Source organism: Talpa europaea (genome assembly GCF_964194135.1).
Source record: "Talpa europaea genome assembly, chromosome: 10".
NCBI lineage: Eukaryota > Metazoa > Chordata > Mammalia > Eulipotyphla > Talpidae > Talpa > Talpa europaea.
This window is the reverse complement of record NC_140077.1, coordinates 14017987-14042422: the sequence shown is the minus strand read 5'-3', so window position 1 is coordinate 14042422 and position 24436 is coordinate 14017987. Positions and strand designations below refer to the sequence as shown.

Sequence of the window (24436 nt, the reverse complement as noted above, 5' to 3'; positions counted from 1 at the left end):
TTCAACACCGTGCACCACACCGGTAAGGTTTGGGGAGCGGTGGGGGGGGGGGGGAGGGAGAGGCGGCGGGCAGGGGGCGGTCCCTGCCTGGTTTGTCTCCACCTTTTATTTTGACCGGTCCGATGGCGACAGGCTCGCGCTAGGACCCAGGCGCCAGAGCGCCTCCGTCTGTCCTGTAGGTTCATTCAATCTCCCACACACACAGACCGACACAGCGAGACCCACACACTCACACACACTCCAACACACAACTGCACGCAGCGAGGCTCGGGAAGTCAGGTCGCCTCCTCGCCCCGGCGCCTCCTCTGCTCCAGCCCAGCCGGTCTCCCCAGGGGCCCGGAGCTCGACCCGGCCGCCCGGCCCCAGCAGAGGACGAGCTCGGCGGACCCCGGCCGCTCCATGGGCAAACGCGGGCGGCCGCGCAAGGAGGCGCGCTGCGAGGGCGCGGGGCCGGCCCCCGCCGCGCCCCCGGCCGTGGCCGCGCCCCAGCCCCCGGCCCCGGCCGAGGAGCCCGCGGGGGCCAAGCTCAGGTGCCCCTTTTCGGACATTTTCAACACCAGCGAGAACTCGATGGAGAAGCACATCAACACTTTTCTGCAGAACGTGCAGATTCTGCTCGAGGCCGCCAGCTACCTGGAGCAGATCGAGAAAGAAAACAAAAGTAAGTTTGGGGGCCCGGCTCCTGCGCGGCGCCCTGCTCGCTCCTCCTCGCCCAGCGGGGCGATCCGGGGCGACGGCCCGGCCCGCGCCCCTTCCCCCAACACCCACATCCAGCCCTCGGCGGGGAAGCCGGTGACACCGAGGAAGGACACGCACGCACAAAGCTGCTAAAGATGTAACAAAGACGCGCGGGGGGAGCGGGGGCCTGGCGCGCGTCGGTCTGTCGGTCGTCCCGAGGCTGGGGGAGCGCCCCGCGGAGGCGCAGGGCCGGGAGGGAGTGTTGTTGTTTGCTGACAACTGAGCCGAGAGCTCCTCTCTGGAGGTCGCCTTTCTTCCCTTTTTTTTTTTTTTTTTTTAATTTTTTTTTTTTTCCGGAGCCTTCGCGGCCAGACAAGTGTTGTTTTTCTGTCGCTCGTTCTTGGGTGGGGTGGAGATGAGAAGCCGAAAGTTCGAAATCGTAGGCAGAGCTGAGCGGATTCAGAAGGAAAACACACACACACACGCACACGCGCACACACACACGCGCACACACGCGCACACACACGCGCGCGCACACACAACAATAACAACAACCCCCCAACAGCCCTCGGCGGCGTGGGCTCGCGCTGGCCGGGCTGGGCTGCTCCCTCCTGTCCGCTGCGCTTTTCTCTCGCCTTTCGTGGCAGGCTGGGCTCCTGCCAGCGCGCCCGCGGCCCCCTGCGCCCCGCGCCCCGCGCCCCGGGGTGCCCCCGCCCCCCCCCCCAAAGCAGCAGGCCGGCTGGGCCGAGAGCGCCCGCAGCCCGCCCGGGACCGCCGTCCTGCGCCCGGGGAAACTTGGAGAGGGGACGCGGCTCGAAGGAAACTTTGGGATCTCGCAGGAAACAATAGTTGGGGAGAAGGTGTGGGCTGCTGCGTGCGGTTTCTTTATTTTCCGGGAAGCAGCTCCCGGGCGAGCGCGCAGGGCGAGGGAGGCGAGCGCCTGCCCGGCGGCTTTCTGCTGCCCCCCACCCCGCCCCAGCCACCCCGCCCCCACCCCCGCCTCCCGGGGTTCAGGTGGAGAGGGGTGCGAGGTGGGGAGGGGGTGCCGTGAGCCCCACCCCGTTCCGTCCTCTTTCTTGTATTTGTTTGTTTCATTTTTGTTCCTGCCAGCCGGGTCCCCCGAAGCCTCCCCGGCGGGCGGCGGGGCACCCCAACCCCCGGGGCACGCGGGTGCGGTGTCTCCAGCACGGTCCTCGCCAATAATAGCTGCGGGCAGAGAAAGGGGCCGAGGCGCATGGACCGACAGAGCCGAGCAAACCGCGCTGCTTAATCTGTCCGAACAAGTAGGAAGATCAATGAGACGAGAGGGAGAGAGAGAGAGAGAGAGAAAATAATAATGGTCCAATTGCAACGTGTCAGATCTTGCAACCCCCCCAAATAAAAAAACCCACCACCACAGCAGCCCTCAAAGACAAAAACACCTTCGCTGACCGACACCCCGGGCCTCCAGGGCCGGAGCCGCCGCGCGTCGGCTGCGCGATGGTGCAGAAGCCGCGGAGCAAAACCGGCGCCGGCGCCGGGGCCGGCGGCGCGTCCTTTCTCTCTCCCCGCCCGCCCCGAGCGCCGGGGCTGCGCGAACGGCGCATCGCGGGCCGCGCCGCCGACCGGGGCGCGAGGATTCCCGGGGGGCGGGGGGCGGGGGGCGGTGTGCTCTGGGGAGGGCAGTTTCTGAGCACCCCGAGCTGGGGGGAGCCGGGTGCAGACGTGGTTTTGTTTGGTGTGTTTGCTTTTGTTGGAGGGGGAGGGGCGCGGTTTCTTCCGCTCCCCCCGCCGGGGTCCCGGGTTCTCCGGAGTCCGTGCGCCCCGCGGCTCGGGCTCAAGCCGGGGGTGCACCCCAGAGGGCACCTTGGCACGGTGAGGCGCTTTGCCCCTTCGCCGAGGGAGGCAGCGGGAGCCTCCCCGCGTCCCGCTCCCCGCCCCCCGCCCCCCGCACCCGCAGACAATCGGGGCCCTCCCCGGCCCGGCCTCCCCGCCCCCCGGCCGCCCGGCCGCGCCACCTCCTTGTTTACCCCGCGCCGGCTCCGGCGTGGCCGCCAGTCACGTAAGCAGAGGGCCGGGCTGCGGCGGGCGGGCCCGCGGCGGGCGGCCGGGCTCCGGGCTGCGGGCGCCGGGGCTGCCTCCCGGCCCCGCTCCCGGGGCGCGCCGCGGGCCTGCCCGTCCCCTCGGGGGGCGCGGGCACCTCCGCGCCCCGGCAAAGTCAACTTCGCGCGCGTAACCGGCCCCGCGGCCGCGCGCCCCCCTCCCGGGCCGGCTCCCCGCGGGAGTATTTTTAGCTCTTGCCTCTTTGCACCGCCGCCGCCGGGCTCTGCATGACGTGATGCCAGCGCCCCCAGATTTCCCCGAGAGCGTGGGGCGCTGCGCCGGGCCCGCCGCGGGGACGCCGCTCCAGGCCCCCGCCCCGGAGCAGACGCGGGCGCGGGCGACCCCCAGCCAAGTCCCGGCGGCCCTCCGCGGGGCCCCCCATTCTTCCCGCGGCGGGGAGCAGAGGCCCCCGGGGGCCACTCTCCCCTCCCCCTGCACCCCCCGCCCCGGCTGGGTCTCCCATACGGAGAACGGCGGGCCCCACATCTGCCTGGGTTATTGGGGGGCTCCTCCGCGCCGGGGCCCCGGGGCGCCCCCGCGCCGCACACAATGCGCGCCGCGCCCCCGCGAGGGCTCCGCCGCGAGCCGGGGGGCCGGGGTGCGCCGGCTCCGGCACTGCGGGTCGCGCCGCGCGCGCGGGGCTTGTTTGCTCCCGAGCCCCGCTTTCCGAAACGCTGACATCATTCGGCGGCTGGGGGAGGGAGGGGACTCGGGGCGTTCCGATAGGATCCCAGCGTTTCCCAGGCCCCCGGCTTGCGCCCGGAGCAGAGACCCCGGCTGTCCGATTAGCAGCATCGTCCTCGTCCTGTGAAGTTTTGTTTTTAACAAGTTTGGGGGGGTTTTGGGGTCACCACAGTAAAGGGCACCGCCGGGCAGCTCAGGTGCACGGCCCCCCCGCCTGCCTTCAGCCGGAGCCCCTGTAATCACTTGATCTCGGTCTCCCCGCCCCCTCGCCTCCCCCGCCCGCCGCAGACACATGGTTTCCACATGGAGACAAACTTCTTGCCTCTGACTGGACTTGACCTAGCTGCGTCGTTTAGCCAATCGGCAGCTTCGGCTTCCTCTGACGTCACGCGTTGCTGAGGGCCGAGCGCGGGGACCGGGGGTGGGACCAGGAGGCCAGCCAGGAAATCTCTGGGAGCTTAGGGCGGCCAGCTGGTCCCGTCCCCTCTTAAAGGGACGCTCTTCTCCCGTGGGACAGGCGCTGCACCGAGGCGCGCCTTTCGGGGCCCGGTGAGGTTGTCCCGAAATGTACCGATGCAATCTGGTCACGCGTTCGCACGTTCCGTTTTTACTGTTGTTTGCAAAGTACTTGCTCGGCAGGCAGGCAGGCAGGAAGGCGCTTGCTTGCCTTTTTTTCCATTGTCGCCCGAGTTGCTTTTCATTGCCTCGCTGAGGCTTCCTCACTCGGAGAGCTCACCAAGCTGTGGTCTCAGTGCTGAATTATTCCCAGTAGGTGCTGTGAGTTTTCTTGGGGGTCAGGGTTTCCACATTAAGTGACCCACTATTGAGAGCTGGCTCTGTGCAAGACCAAGATTCCTAGGCTACGCAGGTACATTCTCCTGAAGTGAAACCCTAGCAGTCTCAAATTGAAGGCCTCTAGAAATATTCGTCATGGAGACTCTGACCCTATGAGCACAAATTCAGAAATTATAACAACCTCTGGGATTTCACCTCTGGCATACTGGAACCTTTGGGTTCCAATAGCAGGGTGTTGTTTCAGGACCGAGAATTCGAAAAATATTTCCTTCCTGTTTTGAAACTGAAAAGGAAAAAGTTTCCCGAAGGGTGTTTGACAGGCCAAGTGGAGGCAGCCACCATCACAGGTGAGGTCTAGAGGACAGACATGGGCCTTCCAGTCTCGGGATGGTGAGGTGGGGAGCAATGCCTAGGATGGGAGAGAATGCTTAATGGCATAGGAGCCATGGGTTGCTCTCTGGATGGACTTCCTGGGCTTGAGTGTGAGATGCTTTCTCAGGGAATGGACAGGCCAAGGAGAAGCCTCTTCCTTCTGATGGAGGAAGCTGCTCCTGTGTGGTGTCATCTGGCCCCACCCTGCCTTCCTGACTCAATCTCCTCAGCTCCTGTCAAGCAGGTCCACCAGCAAGCAGGCTTACAGTCATGCCTCTGTGCTGCACTCAGACTCTCCCCTTTGTGTAGAATGCCCTCATTCTCTTATTCCCTTAAGGTTATCTGCATTCCCACCTCCTCCAGAAAGCCTTCCCTGACTATTTCTTAAGTCAGAGTAGTTGAGAGAATGAACACTTTAACAGTCACCAACAGTAGGCCCCAAATTCCTAATCCACTGCTTAATTTCTTTGTGACCTTATGCATAAGTTACCTAACCTGAGGTTTCCTTTCTTTTTTTGTAAAATGGGAATAATAATAGCACAAGCCTCACATCATTGCTGGACTAAATAAGGTGTTCCATTTAAAGTACCTGAAATACAGTAGGTGCTCAATAAAGTTAATTCTCTGAACTTCAATAATTAGTACCATGCAACTCTCGATTTGCTTCCTGTGCATTATTAACAATCCTCACAGGGAGATGATAAGCATGTTAAGGGAAAAAAATCACCTACTGTATTTCAGTATATGTCATTGTATACTGTTGGGTATAGTATACTACTGGGTATATGGTAGACGTTTAATATACATTCTTTGAATTGTCCACTACTGGCTATGGCACAGTGATTGAGTTTGAAGGCCGGGAGACACATGACAGACTTTCTGAAGATTCGGCGGAAGAGTCAGAAGTATCGATCTCTTCCAAGGAGGGAGGATGTTTTTCATAATCAACAGACTGACTTGGAGCTATAAGACCAGGACTGGAAGGAGAAGGTAGATGAGGCCCAGGAAGCTGAAGCTGTGTACTGTCATCAGCTGTAACCATGAACATGAAATGTTACTGGCTTAAAAAGCAGGGGACAAGAGCAACCTATGCTAAATTTGAGGGCTTTGCTGGTAGTGAATGTTCAAGCAGGTCACATTGCTGCACAGCAGGCATCTTATGATTCCATTCATTCCAAATATATGTATTGAACATCAAATATGTGCAATTGCTTTTTTCTGAAAACTTTGTGAGTTGATTTATGGCGGGGTATTTGTTTTTGGTGGAGTTGTGTAAAGAGCATTCTTAAACCAGTCTCCTATTTCCTATGTGGCCTAAATTCAACTTTTCCAGTTTTAAATATCTCTGCCAGCAGAAGACTTCTGAGACATTGCTGTAGCTGTCAGAGAGGTCTTAGAGACCAAGTATCCTGCAGAGGAGACCAGGGAAAGTGGGCAGGGCCTTAGAAAGTTGGAGAAGATGACTTGAGCCATTCTCGGCTTGGGGGAGGAAAGGAGGCTCCATCAGCACCAGGACAAAACTGCAGCTGCTTCCTTGTTTTCCCTCCCTAACCAAAACACTACCCTGGGTGTACCCAGACCCGGGGATTTGTATCTGGGGATGGTTGGGCAAATGTCTTAAGCTAAATCTGAGGGAAATGAAGAGGGTGACAGCAGGCAGCAGCAGCAACTAGTTGCACTGCATACTATGACTACTGGCTACCATTTGTTGGGCGATGACTAATATACCAAGTAGGGGGCTAAACATGCATTGTCTCCTCCAGTCTTCACAACAAACCCATGTGGTAGGCAATTTTTTTACTCCTCTTTTACAGAGGGGGTAACTGAGGAGCAGGAAGTCTGGGTAATTGCTCAAAGGTCACATGGTTAGTAAATGGCAGAGCTGTTTTGAGCTGAGGCATCTGATTCCAGCATGAGCTTGCTGTCCTCACCATCTATGCATGTATGCATTTTCCAGCCAAGGCATGAAGTTCAGAGAGCTGAAATGACTCGCTCAAGGTCACCCAGCAACCTGAAGCAAAGCTGGTATTTAAAACACCCTGTTGATCGTCCAAGGTCTTCCTGCACACACCCTGTCTAAAAAAGGTTTAGAAGTGAGACTGAAGACAGAATAGCCAATCAGAGAGTTTTTTTGTTTTTGTTTTTCAGAGTTGTTCAACTCTCCTGGCCCTAACTCAAGTTTAGGCTCCTAGGAAACACCACCCCCCTCCTGCTGCCTTTCCCAAGTCTGTCCTCTGGGCATATTAGAGGACGTGGGGCTGTTGCTATGGTACTGAGGCCAACAGCAGGTTCATCAAAAGCCGGGTCTTTTGCCTTTTAAAAACAAAAAACAAAAAACAAAAAAACTCAGGCCCTGCAGAAACGAATTGGCCACAAAGATTTGCATCAGTCATTGTGGCTTGTTCTGTTTTAGATCCCCCCCTGCCTCCCCACCCCACCCCCTCTCCCTACCACCACCACTTTCTATAAATACAGTTGGATAAATATTGATTTAAACTGGGTTTCTGGAGGAGAAACACATGGTTACCCTGGCCTGGTCTTCACTTAGATACCACCAGTTTGCCAGACCTGACACACCTAACCCCTGACAGCACTGGCTTCCAAATGACCCATTTTGGGGAGGTGAGTTGTGGTTTTGTGGCTTTTGAGTTAAAAAAAAAAGAAGGGGGGAGGAGAAAGAAAGAGAAGTAAAAAAGCAGCACCATAGCAAGGAATGGAACTCTTCTTGCAGAATGAAGAAAGCAATTTTCCAGCAAGCAGAAATGGGGGGTTCATTGCTGAATGGCTTTGAATCATTCTTTTCCCTTTCCCATCCTTCCTTCCTTTGGACTTTGTTGTTTTTTTTTTTTTTTTTTTAAGATTTAGGTTTTGTTTCTTTATGCATACAAGAAGTGGGGTGTAAACCACATGAACATGGCTTTGTTTTCAAAGGAGGAAGGTGATAAGACAACGTGAGGGCCAGAGGAGCCTGGAGGTCACAGAGCATCCACCAGGCTCACTCTACAGATGGGGAGGCTGAGGCCCCAAAGAGACACAGAGGCTTGCCCAAGGTATCTCAGCAAAGGCAGAACCCCTCTGGGTCGTAGGCAGAGCCCCAAATTGGGCTTTTGTTTTACAGGTCAGGTGCTCATAGTCAGCAATTCTCCAACCTGGTTTACTGATCTAGGGTGTGTCCAGTTATTGCAAAGGTCATTGCAACATTCTCAATAGTCTTTCAAAATGAAGCTAATTTGAATTTACCATTTAGGAAAAACATTTTCTTAGACCCAGGGTGGGGGAGTGGGAGGAGCCTGAAGGCAGAGACAGTGACAATGGGATGACAGCCCAAGCCTTAACTGAGGAGGAGGAATTCAAATCTTCCTATAGGGGCCTCCTTGTTGGGGTGGAGGGTGGAGCTTTGGGCTCATGATAGAAATAGAGAGACAGAGAGACAGACAGACTTACTTTAATTCACCAGGGACAGACACCTGCTCTTTGGCTCTTCTGCTAAACTAAAGGGACCTAATTGTCTCTGGTATTACTGTCCCTAAGTGGCCTGGCTGGAGGTATTAAAGCTGTCAACAGCTTAACTTGATCTCTCTAGTCCAAAATAATGGGCACTTGCCACCATTCTCCTGAACTTGGGGCTCCTTTTTTGCTTCCTCATCTTGGTAGAATGTTGGGCTGGGCCCCTTGCTTGTGAAACATTTTGAAAGTTCAGGTGACCCTTGCTTTGAGCAATCAGCCTTGAGGAAATGTATGTAAATAAGATCCTTTAAAAAATACATTAGAGAAACTCTCTTTAAAAGGCTATTGTAAAAGATACTTTTTTAAAATGTGAATTGTATGGCATGCCAAGAACTCGTCTTAGCTTTGTTCAGTGAATGTGTTCATGCATTTACTCATTAAACTGGTCTGTAAGGAAGCACATGCTGCTTTCTGTCAAGCTCTGCATTAGGTCCCTGTCCCTGCCCTCATGGGGCATATGCTCTTCCAGTGCCAGGGTGCAGAACTTCAATTGTCTTCAAGTGAAACCCGACAGTATCAGATTGCCTCTGACGTGGGCTTCATGTTTTTGCTTGTAGCCATCATTATAGATGCAAAAGAAAACTTACCTTGGATGAGCACACCTGCCATGTGTAAAATCCTTTTTGTCTCTAGTTTATTCTTGTCATTTTCACAGATTTGACGGTCTCTTAAAAAAAAAAAAAACAAAAAAACCTGCCTGAGCTTAAGAAATCAAGTACTGTGTGAGCAGCCTGGGAAATAGACACATTCCAGTCTCAGTTCTTTATACATCAGGGCCCCTGTTCATGTAGGATCACCTATGCCAGTGTTCCTACCAAACCCGCTCTCCCGTGCAACCTGCCTTTGGCCACATACCTCTAATATCCAACTCCAGTGTCTGCTAAGGAAAATTTAAACACAGCAAAATTAGAAAGATAAACACCATGTCCTGAGGGAGAGAGAGATTGGGAAATTCAAACTAAAGCCAATAAAAGGGGATTTGGATTGCCTACTATTTTACGCTGTCTTTATTGCCATTAGCCAGGATACTTGAATAAAGATGATTTGGGTAGGTAAGCTGTTATATTGAAATGGAGCGCATTTGCTCGATTCCTGGCCATGGGTGGAAAGTGGGAGGCTTGTGCAGCCAGAACTATCTCCCCATACACCTGTCTTAGCTGCCTCTTACATGCCCCTTCACCCCCCACTATAGCCTGATCACCCCTATACCATACTTCACTCCCAGGGTTCTGAATCCCTTGCACATGACTTTCATGTTTTCCACCAGCTGTACAGTTTAGTTCAATCAATTTAAGAAATTATTTATGAAACCTGTCAGGAGCCAAGCACTGTGCTGGGTGCTTCCAAAGAGCAGTATATTTGGTCTCCAGTTCCAACTCTATATTCCAGTGTGAATCATAGACAAATGGGGACCAATAATGTTATTCTTGTCTGTATCCTGGGAAACTGATAACCCATCCCTAAAAGGGCTGCTGACAAGTGCAATGTTTTCTCTATTTTCCAAAGGAATATTGATAGTTTTTACTGAGCAGTTACTATGTGCCAGCACAATGCTTTATATTAAGTGCTCACTACCATCCAAAGAAGAAGGTGGCGTAATTTTCCTTATTTATAGATAAGGAAACTCTTAGCCTTTGCAAGACTGGCTAACTCTCTCAGGGCCACATGCTAAAAAAAGAAGAGCATTGAGACTCAAACCCAGGTTTTTCTTTCTTCCTGGGGAGATGTTAGGGTTTTGGAAGAAGCCTCAGAGAGAAAGAGGCAGGAAGTGGAATGTGGAATGTTTAAGTGCAGGCTGAGGGTCCCCTTGGGGATGCCTCCCAGGAGCAGCTTCCTTTACTGCTCACTCAAACTAGCTCACAGAGAGGGCAGACAAAACCTTCCCGGGCTCTTTAGGTTGTTACTAAAGCCAGACGACAGGTCCTTTTTCTGGAGGGTGACGGTCTGGAGTGTTGCTGCTTGCATGTGCAGTCCCACCTTGTCCAGCCCCCCTGGGGAACTCACCCAACCAGTAGGCCTCCTGTGACTGTGTAGGCTAGAGTGTCAGGGCTGTGAATCCACACCCTGGCAGGCTGTACTAGGCTTCCTAAAGGCGCCCAAGCTTGTAGGGCAACTGTCGGTCCCTGCTTGGAGCCAAGGGTTTCTGCCAGAGAAGCCAGAGGCACGCGTGAGCTGTAGAGATGAGTTCTAGGCTCTGGCTGCAACGGAGACAGTGTGGGCCAGCTGCTTCCGGTCAAAGGCATGGGTCCAACCTCTTCTTCAACTTGATGGAGATCTAGGAAACAAGAAAGATCTTACATATAACTGGGTTCAGGTCACTTACTTGTTTAAAAGTTTTTCAATAGTTTCTTTCCTGTCTCAAAATAAAATCCAAATTCTTTGCATGGCCTTTACCCTTAGTGTTTAGAGTGAGTGTGATCAGAAGACGAACAGCCCTTTTGTGTCTGGAAGCTTTTCGGAGATGAGATGCCTGGCCGTACCCCAGACCTGCTGAATCCAAACCTGCATTTTATCACCATTCTCAGCTGATTATAGTTCAGTGAAGCTGACAGTCCTGGTGATCATCTCTGATCCCTCAACCCCCATGGAGCGCCCCCCATTTGTCTCCTACCCCTTACCCACCTTGTCCCAACTCACAATGATATTCCGTGTTCCTCTTCAGTCTGTCAGGCTAGAATACAAGCACCTTGAGGACAGCAGTCTCTTCAACTGGTGCCAGCACATCAGAGATGCTGGAGGAGTATTTGTTGAATTTGAATGATGAGTTCTTGGCCTCTAACCGTCTGACCTAGTGTTTCAATACAAGAGAGCTATTGGTGGCAGTTCTTCTCAGGCAGATCAGAACCCTGCAAGAATTAACATCCTTGCTTCCCACTCTCTAAACATCAGGGAACCCCCTAATCATTGTGACACTCCTATACATTTCCAAAGCCTCCAAGGGAGGGTGTTATTACCTCTGATTGAGGTCATTGTCCTAATCAATTTTGTTTGACTTTGCCCTGCCTACCGAACATAATAATCCTGACGTATGCTGTGGGGTCCACGAGCTAGAAAATCCAGATTTGAATCCATTCACTACCTGTGTTACCTTAGGCAAGTTGCTCAATCTTTCTGGGCCTCATCTGTAAAACAGGAATCTCAGAGGTGTGCTTAGGACTAAGTGAACTATCTGTCTGAGCAGCATGGACATAGAGTTGGCTCTCACGACACAGCAGCTAGTAGATAAAGGGGAATTTTGTTCCAGGACTTCTGGAGTATCCCAGAATCCTAGAATCAGAATGTTGGAGCTGGTTGAAACGTTGAGATTTCCAGTGTCTTTGAGCAGGCAAGGGTCTGGCATTTTTATTCTAAATAGTGCACCTCAGGCTGAGAATTCAGCCGCAAGACAGCAGGGCTGGATGTATGATTTAGTGTGCAGGGCCTGGCAGGGACTAAGAATGACCTCCACAAGTTTTTGCCACTTGGAAGGGAGTGGTCACGCCAAGGAGTGGGGGTTGGGTAACTCTAGGCCAGCTCCTCACAGGGCAGGGAGGGTACACAAGATTGTGGCAAGAATGTGAATGTCCTCTTAGCAGCAAGGGAAAGTCTTTGGTGATCTTTTATATATTTTTTAAGGTTTTAAAATCAAATTACATCTAACTTTGAGAGACCAGGGCATTGTATCTAAAATCTGATAAATGCAACAGCAACAAAAACATGGAGTGTTGTTGCTTTTTGAATAATGATGCAAAAATTCAAAACAAAAATGAACTCATGGAATGAGTGACCACCTTATAGTCCAGGGAAGGCTGAAAGTCACTCAATCCACTGGTCGAAATGATTATAACCACAGATAAAAGGAGAATAATATGTGGCTGCAACAACAGATGATGAAATGTCATTTGAAAAAAGCATTCGGGAGGCATTCCCAATGAAGGAAACTGCTTCCATACAATAACTATGATTTACCTGTGGTGATCTTTTTAATTAAGGTGGTGTAGTGAGGTTGGCCCAGGTCTGTGGTCATCACCAACAACAGAGTTAATTCTGAGGCCAGCCTTTCCTTGGGGAAGAGTGAACCTTGAACAGAAAACAAAAGCTGTCTTTGGCTCTCTTAAGAATGTAACTTGATATTTAAATGACTGAGGCACCACAAATTTAAAAGGCCAGAAAACTCACCCCTTTCAGTGTATTAAAAAAATTAAGACCACAAATCAACCAAAAAAAGAATTAAGGAGCTGGAGGGAGATGAACTAGAGTCTCTAGACCGGAGTTCTGAGTTCTAACCCTTGCTCCCTCAGTTTGATCCATAGCTGTGTGGCCTTGGGTAAGTTACCGTGCTTGTCTGAGCCTCAGTTTTCTATCTGAAAAATCGAGATTGGAGTGAGGAATAAGCTTAATGATATAATCTTCCATATGAAATGTTATTTGGGGAAACACTCACTTGACTGGGTCCTCTCAATCTCCCCAATACCTTACCGGTAGCCTCCTAAAATCCCCCCAAGTTGGCTGCACCAGAGTAAACAGGCCTCTTAGACATGCATGTTAATTGAGTCCTGCAATGCAGATTTCGTCTCCAATCCTTAGTGTGCAAAAAAAGAAGGAAAAGGACTTTGGGGATATTAACACCCCCATTATAATCACTGAAATAGGCTGCTGCATCAAGGGCCATTTAATAAAATGTTAAGAAGCCCTTTTTTAAGGGGGAAGAGATAGGCCAGGATGGAAGTCAAGTGCAGCTGTTTGAGCCTCTGCCAGTGGCCTGATCTCACCAGAAAACTGAAGTTAAAAAAAAAAAAAAAAACTTCCAGATTCAGCGATCTGAGATTAACATTGCCCCCCCACCCCCCACCCCCGCCCCAGTTCCTCCCCCCAACTTGTCCTTTCGTCGCCTTTCTCCCTGCTTCTGGCACCTGGGTACTTGGTGCTTTTCCGTGAGGTTGGGATGTTAGCCGGCAGCCCTGGCGACTGGAGCCCTGGGAGGCGCAGCTACCTCTCGGGTTTAGCATTACGTCATCCCTTCTAGACCCAAATTTATCTCGGCTGCACGCAGACCCGCAGCTCCGAGCCGCCGCCGACTTGAGGAGCGCTTACGCATGAAGTTAGCGAGGCTGACTCACTGGGCAGAGAGAAAGGTTTTCTGCTGTTCTTCACATTTCTGGGCTCTGAGGGGAGTAGTGGGGACGTAACTGCGGTTGTCATTTTGGGGTGGGGGATGGAAAGATGGAGCATCCTTAGAATTCTCACTCAGGCGCTCAGGACTCATCCGCCCCTGTTCCCAACCTTGGTTATTTGAAAATCTCCATCTTTTAACACAATTGCAGAAAACCTCTCGCTGCCCAGCAAGATCTTTGCAGGGAAGTTGTCTTCAGTGCAGGTGTCACCCACACGGTGACCCTGGACTTGCAGTTAACCCTGTGATCCTGTCCCCTCTTTCCCTCCTTGCGGAAAAGACAACCCAGACCCGTCTCCTCCACGGCACTAACGTGAATCTGCAATAACGCGTTTGGAAATGAGTGCTTCGGAAGCTGGGGCTGGGGCTGGGGCTGGCGTGGGGAAAGAGAGACCCCTCGGCTTAAATTTAGCTCTTTGCTGGCTTCTCCCAGAAGGCAGCTTGTCCCCTTCAGGCTGTGTTTGTTACAGGCCTGCAAGGCCCTGGGGGACTTTTTCCATCTTCCAATGACACTCCCCTGAGAGAGATACATTAGGGACAGAACAGAGCCAGAGACTATGGTAAGACTATGGGTTCTTCTGTCAGTAGCCTTTGGAAGCTTTGCTTTTCCTCAGTTTTCCCATCTGCATCTATCATGCAAACTGCATTCATCTCAGCAAAGGAAAGACTATGGCTGCTTCTGCATTCCTACAGGCTGGGACTGGGGCTGAGGGATCGCCTGTGGGTCACTCTCTTGAAGCTAGAACCCCTGGCTTTGTGCTTGAGAGGCCCTCTTGGGGACAATGCCTGGGAAAGAACTCTGGGAGCCAACCAGAGCAGGGAGAAGGAAGTGGCACCTTGAGTTGCTGTTAGAAAAGACTGGGTATTTCTGTACCTCAACCAGGCTTTACCACCCCTCTCTGCCCACCATCACTGGTATGCTTCTCTTCTTCAACATATATAGGTGGGCTTTTGGTGACTCTTGCTCTCCTTTCCATCCTCATTTCCCTCCTGGCCATGGCTCTAAAGGAAGGGCTGGTTAATTCATCTGGCGGTCAACTGTGAAAGACCAGGCATGTGCATTAAGCCTGGAGCTTTTTCTTAACATGCTAGATCTTGTGACGTATGGATTTAAACCCACCTTGAATCCACTTATATTTTCAGTTTGTACTATTTTTCTTGATTGCTTGCCAGATGTGTTTACCTCCCATTAGGTAAAGCGGGCTTTTATTTGTCATAAAACTACCTCTTTTAAGGTCCAGGGTTAGCCTTCAACAATCTGGGATCTAAAGCTTAAAGGGGGTTCTGCAAGTGGTAGAAACTAACTTCCAGCCTACTAATGCCCATCCTCAAATAATAGAGGTTCTAAGTGAACAGGTTTTTCCTTTAAACTATTTCCATTTTATTCCTACTTAACATGTCTCTTGTTGAAGGTAGAAGGTGGTTGTTACCAACACCCAGTGGGAAAACCCAGATCTGAAGCAACCTTGTCAACAGCTGAAAAAGCACACTTCCCTGCTTCAAAACCTTTGCAATCAGTCAATCAATCAATCAATCAATCAGTTTTCCTGTGGTTGTGAACACCTCTCATTTTGGGTCTCTCTGCATTGATGGAATATCTATTTGGTCCTTAAATATGGTGCTAAGTGTAATATTTAAAAGACTGGCAGAATTTTGCAGCTTTTGACCTGATTGGAAATGTTGTTCCCTTTGAGAGAAAAAAAATATACAAGGGAGAAGGTATTAAGATGCAACATGAAGTTCACGACATTTATTCAAGTAAGATTTCCACCCTGAGGTGGTATTTACTGCAGTAGCCATTGAGATGACCACAGGGGAAAGGAAATTCTCCCCTCACCAAGAGCTTCCTGTTATTTTGGATGTCCAGTGCAGGTTAAAATAATCAGGGTGGGAAAAAGTTATGGCTGTTTACACAATTTCTAGCATGTTCCTAGAACATGCAAAAGTTATGACCCTCTTATCCTTCCTCTCTCTAGACTAGTAGTTCTCATCTTAAGAGGGTGAGGGGTTGGTGCCCCAGGAAATATTTGGCAATATCTGGAGACTTCTTTGGTTGTCACACCTCAGGGGTGGTAGCTGGCTCCTGGCATCTAGAGGATAGAGTCCTGGCATGCTGCTAGACATGCTAGAGTTCAGCAGAGTAGAGACAGTTCCCTATACCCCAGAAGGAATTATTTGGCCCCAAATATCAATGCTATGATTGAGAAACTTTGGTCTAGACTGAGGTTTTGTCAGATCAAGGACTTGGAAAGAGAGTGGCAGTGAGGGCAGCTATTGGTAGTCTTTTAATGTGGTCCCTGCTCTCTTTAGTCATTGTTTTCAGTTCCTTCTCTATGCAGAACCTGTAAGGAAACGATCCTTATGGCTTCCTTTTACTGAGTGTCATGCGCTAACTGCTGGAACTGTTTCACTGAGTCTTCATAAGCCCGAGTGACCACAGGCTCCTTGAGAGGAGGATCCATGTGAAGTTCAGAGGCTAGACAACCTCTCTGGTACAGTGCCTGGCATATGGCAGACCCTCAATGTTAGGATTAATGGAATAATTTATATACAGTTTATACATGAAGAAATGAGACCTTGTGTGACCCCAGCACCAAATCACTTACTTATTCACTGATTAATTATATCCTTTACCTGAGGTGGCAGAGAGGTTTTCTAGCCTCTAAAATCAGTACGTCAGGCAGAAGAAAGTAGTTTTTAAACATAAGATTAAGAAACTACCTGTGTGGAAACAGGTGGGAGAAGGGATAATAGGAACCTTTTCTGGCTCTGATGGGATGCAGCGATCATCCTTTGCTTTTGAAAGTGATTTTGGCTTTTCAAGTGTTTCTGTGCGTGCTGTCCCAGCACTGCATTTTACAGATGGGGAAACTGAGGCAACAGAAGTTACAGGAGAAAGCAGGACCAGAACCTGGCGCCTCAGATAAAGACTGCCTCAGCTCTTCGGCACCCGCCGCCTCTTAGAAAAGGGCTTCCGGGAGTATACTCACAGTCAGCTCGAATTCTTCCTTCCCAGATGCTGTTAACATCTTAGTCTTTGCACCCCAAGTCGAGCGGGACTACAACTCCCAGCGGCCGTTGCAGAATCGGGCAGCGCGCAGGCGCACTGAAGCGGCGGGAGTACTACGACTCCCGTCGGGCCGTGGGCGGGGGTGGGACTACATTTCCCAGGAGGCCGAGAAAGGGGCGGGAGGGGGCGGGGCGCGGCGCTGCTCCCGCCCCTCCCCCGTGCTCGCGCCGAGAGGTAAACAAACCGCGCGCGGGCTGCGGGCGGCGCGGCGGGGGCGGCAGCGCGGCGGGGGCGGCCGTGAGCGCGCCGAGGCGCGGCGGGGCTGGCCCGGCGGCCGCCGCACATGTCCCGGGGCGGCGCCGGACTGTAGTCGCCGGTGGCGCCTCCTGTCGGCGGGGGAAGGCGGCGCCGAGAGGCCCCGGCCGGCGCCCGCCGTGCCCATGGAGCGGGTGCGGATGATCAACGTGCAGCGCCTGCTGGAGGCGGCCGAGTTTTTGGAGCGCCGGGACCGAGGTAACGGCCGGGCGCCGCGGGAGCCCCGCTCTCCTGCCCGCGCGGGGCGCGCGGGGCGCGCGGGGCGCGGGCGCGGGCGGTGCATGTGGGGGGCGCGCGCGGAGGGGAGATGCTCGCGGGCTGGGGGTGCGCGTGTGAGGACAGGTGCTCGCGGGACGAGGGGTGCGCGGGTTCGGGGGTGCGTGTGAGGGGAGGGGCGCGTGTGAGGGAGATGCGCGTGTGAGGGGAGGTGCTTTGGAGCCACACGTGAGTGAGGGGAGGGCGTCCGTGGCTCCTCGTGTGTGTGTGTGAGTGTGTGTGTGTGAGTGTGAGTGAGTGAGTGTGTGAGCGCGCGCGCGCATGGAGAAGGGGCCGTGAGGACTGTGAGGGGAGCGGAGGAGAGAGAGGGTCAGGCTGGGGACAGGTGAAGTGGGGGTGCGCGGGGCGCGCGGCGTGTGGAGCGTGGAGGTGAATCTGAGGACTTGGGAGCAAAGAGGAAAGGGAGCTGCAGGGGGTGCGCGGGCCGCGACTGGGGAAAGGAGGCTGGAGAGCGGAAGGATGAGTACTTCTGGGGAAAAAGGGCTTTTTGTGAGTTTCCAGATCCCTTCAGGGGCAGAGGCACGAGAAGTGAAGAAATTGGGTGTGTAAAGTAGGAACTCTGGTGATTGTGGTGGCAGGAGAGAAAATGTTCTAGGATTGGGTGGTTGGATTAGTTGTAGTACGTGGAAATAGGGGCATTAGAGAGACTCCTAGAATGAGGAGAGTTCAAGGAAAATGGGAATTTTGAGGCAGGTGAAGTTAATTGAGTTGAATGGACACTGATCTCAGAAATTAGAGTGTTTGAGTCAAGAAGTCTTGGAGAAAAGGACTTCAGTGAGGAGGAAGAACTCACCTGGCTTAGGGAAGGTAATTGCCCAACTTCCAGGTGGTAGTTGTCATCTGTATATAATGTCACAGGAGTGATGTTGAGAGGAAGCGCAGGGATTTTTTGTTGCAACCAAAGAGAGTGGAAAATTTTTACCTCTTCCTTCTGTTTTCAACAACTGTTACTGCAAAGACTTTCACATCTGTGGATCCATGGATTTGGGTAAACTTACTTTTTTCTTCTTGCTCTCTCTTTAGAGTGTGAACATGGCTACGCCTCAACCTTCCCCTCCATGCCGAGCCCCCGACTGCAGCATTCAAAATCCCCAAGAAGATTGAGCCGGGCACAGAAACACAGCAGCGGAAGCAGCAACACCAGCACTGCCAACAGGTAGTAAGCAGGAGGTTTAGAAATGGCATCTGGAGGGAGGGAGAAGCACACACGCTCAGGCAGAGGTGCAGGCCCTACCAACCTTAGTTCTCAAGTAGCAAGTCAGGAACAGCATTGAACAGCCAAATGGATTCCTTTTACCACTACCCCTGGGGATTTGGCCCTTTTAGATAATGAAGTCAGAAGAATCATAATCAGACTTGTGTGCAAGGAAAGGAATAGAATCTGGAAAGACAACCAAATAACTCCTCACTGGGATTATTAAAATGGGGGGGTCTGCGACTGAGGGGACAGTGCATTGAGAGACTTGGCAATACGTGTCAATGCACATAGCGACATAGTAAAGGTAAGCTTGGGCCAACTTTAAACTTGAAGAGTCCAAGAATTTTTTTTTTTTTAAGGTTTTTTTTTTTTTAATTTTTTTTTTCTTTTAAGGATTTATTTATTTATTTAAGCACTGGGTACAGTCAGAGACACGGGAGGGTGAGAGAATTCACAAGAGCCAGAGTGGAGAGTAGAATAGGCAGAGTGATGAAGTACACTGCTGAGGGGAGCAGCGGGTGGCAGGAGAGGTCTGCATGCCATGTGGGACCCTCACCCGGCGGCCGGGGATGGAACAGGTACTGCAGAGGCCGCGAGCAGCTTCGCAACCCAGCGCTCAACCGCTGTGCCACCAGGGAGGCCCAAGTCCAAGAATTTTTAAAAATTAGAAATAGCTCAGGCAGGATGTAAAAAAAACAACAACAAAAAAACAGAACCAAGGATTTTGTTAAAGGGATAAAAATATTTAAATAGAGTAGTACAAAGTTAGTAGACATTGTTTGTTTATAAGGATGAGGGACAGGCCATGCTGCGAAATTTTTGACTGTTATTTACAGATTTAATGTTAAGATTGAATTGACTGGGGATATTTTAAAGCAAAAGATGAAAAAGAAAGAAGATGCTTACTCTTCAGTCAGAACAGGTCTCTAGGGAATGCTTGTCTGGATGTACTCAGACATAGTTTCTTCCATTTTTGAAGATTTTTGGTTGTGTCTAATTTCTTCAGTGTTTTTGTTCCAGGAAGGAAGTGAGAGGCCTTCTTAAAAGATCAACAGATGCTGCCTTTTCCATTGATAAGAGAAATTAGTGCTTTTTCCTGATTCCCAAAGGTTTGTCTAGAGAATATAAACATTCATTTTAGAGAGGCACAGAGCAATTTTCTGGTAACTAAGTTTGCCTGAAGACTTTGGGGAAGCCTTATGACTTTGCGGAATTCCACACAGAGATAGCTGGGAAGTCACTTGGGGACCTGGGTTAGGGAGTAGGAATTGGGGCTTTCATTAACTGATGCAGAAAATCTTGTGGCTTCTGTAAGTAATAGCTCAAGAGCTGAGTTTTTCCACTGTGCATATTTGACATCCCTAAAATAAAGTTTAATTCTTCCTTCAATTAATCATTGAAGTTGTATGTTTCCCCTTTTTTTGGCTTTGACTTTCTTCATTAAGACTATTCTGTATCTTTTAAACTTAATTTTTTAATTATAAAAATAACTAGCCATAAACTTACTATGCTATGTTTATGTTTAAGTGTAGATCTAGAGGTAGGGTAGGTTTGGGATGAAAATATGTAGCGTGACATATAGCATTTACAAGAATAAATAGAAATTTCTTTGTTCTTCACATTTCTCTGGTTAAGGCATCAGTAATTAAAACCTAGGTATATTATGTTAAAGCTAAACATTTAGAATTATTTCTCCTACCATTTACTTAAAATTTCTGCTTCTTGGGGTAGGGGGAGGCAAAGATAAAATTCTAATACTGGGGTACTTGAGAAATAGTGTTGTTAGTGCAATTACAAGGGGACGCTTTAGATTTCATATTGGCTTTATTTATTTATTTTTTTTTTTAAATGGAGGCATGCTTTATTTATTTATTTATTTGTTTGTTTGTTTATACATGCACTGGGTACAGTCAGAAGCGCGGGAGGGTGAGAGAATTCACCAGAGGCAGAGTGGGGAGCAGAGCAGGCAGAAGGACCGAAGTACACTGCTGAGGGGAGCAGTGGGCGGCAGGAGAGGTCTGCGCGCCTGTGGGACCCTCCTCTGGTGGCCGGGGAGCAGCCGGGGATCGAACCTGCGTCGCAGAGGCCGCGGGCAGCTTCGCAACCCAGCGCTCAACCGCTGCGCCACCGGGGAGGCCCTCATATTGGCTTTAAACCAACTATTAGGTTTAATAGAGATTTCACTATCTGGCTACGTAAGGTAGAAAGAAAATAAAAAATTTTCATTTATTAGTCATCTAAAACAAGGGAAATACAGAGTTGATGAGTATATGTATCTTAATTTCCTGATCAAAAGGTTACCTATGTGGAAGTTGCTGTTCCTCTTACGCATCTGGTAATATCTTCTGTGTCATAATGATATTTTATGTACTACTTGTATGTAAAATCCTTTAACATATATTATTATCTCACTTGAATTTCAGAAGAATTTTGTGAGGCAAAGTGAAATTATTTTCTCTATTTTTTTGATGGAGAAACTGGCTTGGTATGCACAGTAAATCCCACAGGTAGAATAAGAAAGGAGACAGATTCCTGGGATTTGCTTCTCTGGAATCAACAAACAGTCCTTAGTAATAATTTACTTAAAAACTAAGACTCAGTGACTGTAACTTGAAATTTATGTGTTAGTGCTCCACTTCTCTGCTCTGCCAAAGGCTTGAAATGTGTAGTCTGCACCTGCTGCTTTAATGCCTTCTGCCAGGGCTCTTTTTCCCTCTTTGCAATTTACTTTTTTTTTTTTTTTAATTTTCTAGAGGCATGTCTTATTTATTTATCTATTTGTTTGTTTGTTTGTTTGGTTTATACATGCACTGGGTACAGTCAGAAGCCGGGAGGGTGAGAGAATTCACCAGAGCCAGAGCAGGGAGCAGAACAGGCAGAAGGACCGAAGTACACTGCTGAGGGGAGCGGGCGGCAGGAGAGGTCTGCGCGCCATGTGGGACCCTCCTCCGGTGGCTGGGGAGCAGCCGGGGATCGAACCGGCGCCGCAGAGGCCGCGGGCAGCTTCGCAACCCAGCGCTCAACCGCTGCGCCACCTGGGAGGCCCTACTTTTTTTTTTTTTTTTTTTTTTTTGCTAGCTAGTGAAACTGCTTTTTTGAAGGTAATTAATAACCAGATTTATTGAACTTATACTATTTATAGAGATCTATTGCTATACCTGCTTCCCTACCATAGGGAAGTTTATGGAATACTTGGAAAGATATGATACCTATATAATAAAGTGGTGAATAGTACAAATCAATAAGATGTTAGGAACAGGGCCATTTTTATTTGGTGACAGAGAGTAAATTGTCTAAATTTATAGGAAAGGATTATAGAAGTTTACTATAAAATACTATAGATTCATAGTGTTGCTTGAGGAGTAGTGTTATTCAAGGAGCTAAAGGGATTCCATAACTTAGTATTAGAGTAAACGTATTTATGTTTTAATTTAAGTAACTAATTCTTAATAAGAGACAATACTTGGTTTAGTAGATGAACAGACAATTCACCAAAGAGGATATCTAGAAGGCCAATAGATACATGAAAAAAATGTTCGTCATCACTTCCAATAAAAGTGCTGCAGGTTAAAATTACAATGAGAAACCATCCCACACCTGTGGAATGGCACATACTGAAAAGGCTCCCAACAGCAAGTGCTGGAGAGGATGTGAAGAAGAGGAACCCTATCATAACACTCCTTTTTTTTTTTTTTTTAAAGATTTATTTATTTATTTATAGAAGCACTGGGTACAGTCAGAAGCGCGGGAGGGTGAGGAATTCACCAGAGCAGAGCGGGGAGCAGAACAGGCAGACTGGCGAAGTACACTGCTGAGGGGAGCAGTGGGTGCTGCAGGAGAGGTCTGTCGTACCATGTGGGACCGTCACTGGCAGCTGCAGTTGGGGATCTAACTGGCATTGCTGCAGAGGCTGTGGGCAGCTTCACAGCCCAGCTCTCAACCGCTGCGCCACCAGGGGAGGCCCTCATTACACTCTTGATATTGCTGCAGCCATTATGGAAATGACCAGGATTTTCCTTAAAAACTAGAAATGGAAATACCATATGACCAAGCAGCCCTGCTGTTGGTCATCTACCCAAAGAACATGAAACTATCAGTGTAAAAACTTACCTTCTATGCAGTATTTATTTACAAGAGCTGAGACAGAGAAGCAAACTAAATGCCCATTGATAGATCCTCAAGATGTGATACATTTGTACTATGGAGTACTATTTAGTAATAAGGAAAGATGAAATCCTGCCATTTACTGCAAAATAAAGGGAGTTCAAGGGAATTATGTGTAGCAAAGCAAGTTAGAATGACAAAGACAAATACTAGACATTTACATAGTGAACAATTTGACAAAGTAAAATGTTTATAAAAACTAGTGGACATTAATAAATGAAGTGAGGGTCCTGAGGTTAAGAGAAAGGGAAGGAGAAAGAGACAAATAGATACAAGGGATGGTGGAGGAGAAAATGAAAATAAAAGTACAAAGTTTGACTTGAACTGTGGAAACCAATAATTCTGGTACAATTTTTTAAGAAAATAATGGCTGAAAACTTTGTGAGCATGATTTTGCAGATTTGCCGTTTTCAGTGTGAAAGTAACTTGGATGTTAATGGTAGAGAGTAGCAAGTGTGAGTCACTGTCCTTTAAGGTGAAGCTCTCCTATTCTACATGTCTGCTGAGAATTTGAATGTGAACGGTTCGTTATAGCATAATTCAGAATAATCAGAAGCTGGAAACAATCAAATTGTGAGCTGGTGAAAATATAACAAAATGTAGTAATTCATACAATGGAATGCTACCCAGCACTAGAAAGAAAGAAACTACTCATGTATACATCAACATGTATAGGCCACAAAACAGTATGTAAGATTATATATTTTATGATTACAGTATATGAAATTCATAAAAAAAATAAAGCTATAGGGCCTCCCTGGTGGCGCAGCGGTTGAGCGCTGGGTTGCGAAGCTGCCCGCAGCCTCTGCAGCGCTGGTTGGATCCCCGGATGCAATCTGGCCACCAGAGGAGGGTCCTGCATGGTGTGCAGACCTCTCCTGCAGCCCGCTGTTTCCCTCAGCAGTGTACTTCTGTCCTTCTGCCTGCTCTGCTCCCCACTCTGGCTCTGGTGAATTCTCTCACCCTCCCACGCTTCTGACTATCCAGGGCTTGTATAAATAAATTAATTAATTAAATTTTAAAAATAAATAAATAAAGCTATAGCAATAGATAGCAGTTTAGTGGTGATGTAGGGGTGGCAGTGCAGATTGACTGCAAATGGACCTGAGGGAACTTTTGGGGTTATGGAAGTGTTCTAAAACTAGATTGTGGTTACACAGCTGTATAAATTTACTGAAACTCATTGAAGCTCATTGAACTGTTAAAGTAGTTGAATTTTATGGAATGTAAATTATACCTCAGTAAGACTTAACAGAATGATTCCCTGTTATTTATTGCAGTAACTTAAAGAAGAGTCTTGAACTTATGACAAAAGCTAAAAATAACTAAAGGTAGGGTGAAGGGATGAATATGCAGCAATGATTTCTTTAAAACTTGAAGTAAAGCTGTAAGAGGTGCAGAGTGGGGAGTGTAGCCACTTGGAAGAAGCAAGGCGAGTCAGCTATCCTGCCAACTTCTCCCCATTTCCTTTGAGAATCATTTTTCCATGTGTGGTGCTTCTCTTAGACAACATTCTTTGAAATAGATGTATAACATCAGTGTCTGCTTCTAGTGCTATAAGGAAGAATAGAATATATTAATAATAAAAATTAAGATCAATGTCCTAGTATTTATACATTTTTATTATAGGTAATGCAATTAATTATGGGGTACCAGTTGTTTTTCCCCCAACGAGTTATTTCATTCCTGATTCTTTCCTAAAATATTAAAGTACAATTTGGAAGTCAAGTGATTTAGAAAATCATTGATATTTTCTCCATTTTTTAAAATTTAAATTAAAAAAATTTTTTTAATATATATTTTTTAGTTTTTTACATCAGTGTTCATTTTTAAACAATATTTGCTTCCCCCCAGCCCCTCAGGTGTAGTCCCCATAGAGTTTCCTTCACCAGTGTACCCGTGCACCATCTCCTCTTCTTTAATGAAATACCACTGATTTATAACACCATATAAGATTCAGAAATATAGGAAGATCACACCTGTTTAGGTGTGTTATCATGTCACACTCACAATCAAGAATGTTGCTCTGTATTAGAATATGTTCTCAATGAGTAGTCTAATTGGTTTATCTTCTTACATGTCCCATTTTAACTATTGAAAATATGCTAAGAGCAATAATTTTAATCTTCAAAATTCTAGTTTCCAATCTTGTACTCTCACCTAAAAAATGATTGTTTCATAAATACCGTCTTCTCTTAGTGTC

At 49.0% G+C, this 24436-nt stretch overlaps 1 protein-coding gene across 3 annotated transcripts in view; it reads left to right on the top strand.

Moving 5' to 3' along the window:
- Positions 1 to 399: 399 nt before the first annotated feature.
- The window catches only part of MXI1 (MAX interactor 1, dimerization protein), a gene marked incomplete at both ends in the record, with an annotated part of 67575 nt that continues 43538 nt past the window's right edge, over positions 400 to 24436 (top strand). Inside the window, 2 exons of one of the 3 annotated variants that reach the window (XM_084245246.1) lie at positions 400 to 661; positions 17895 to 18027. In XM_084245246.1, the coding sequence (XP_084101372.1) occupies positions 400 to 661; positions 17895 to 18027 (395 nt within the window). Of the gene's footprint in view, positions 662 to 16720; positions 16794 to 17894; positions 18028 to 24436 lie in introns of those variants that run through there. The other 2 variants (XM_084245247.1, XM_084245248.1) reach the window with 2 other exon arrangements.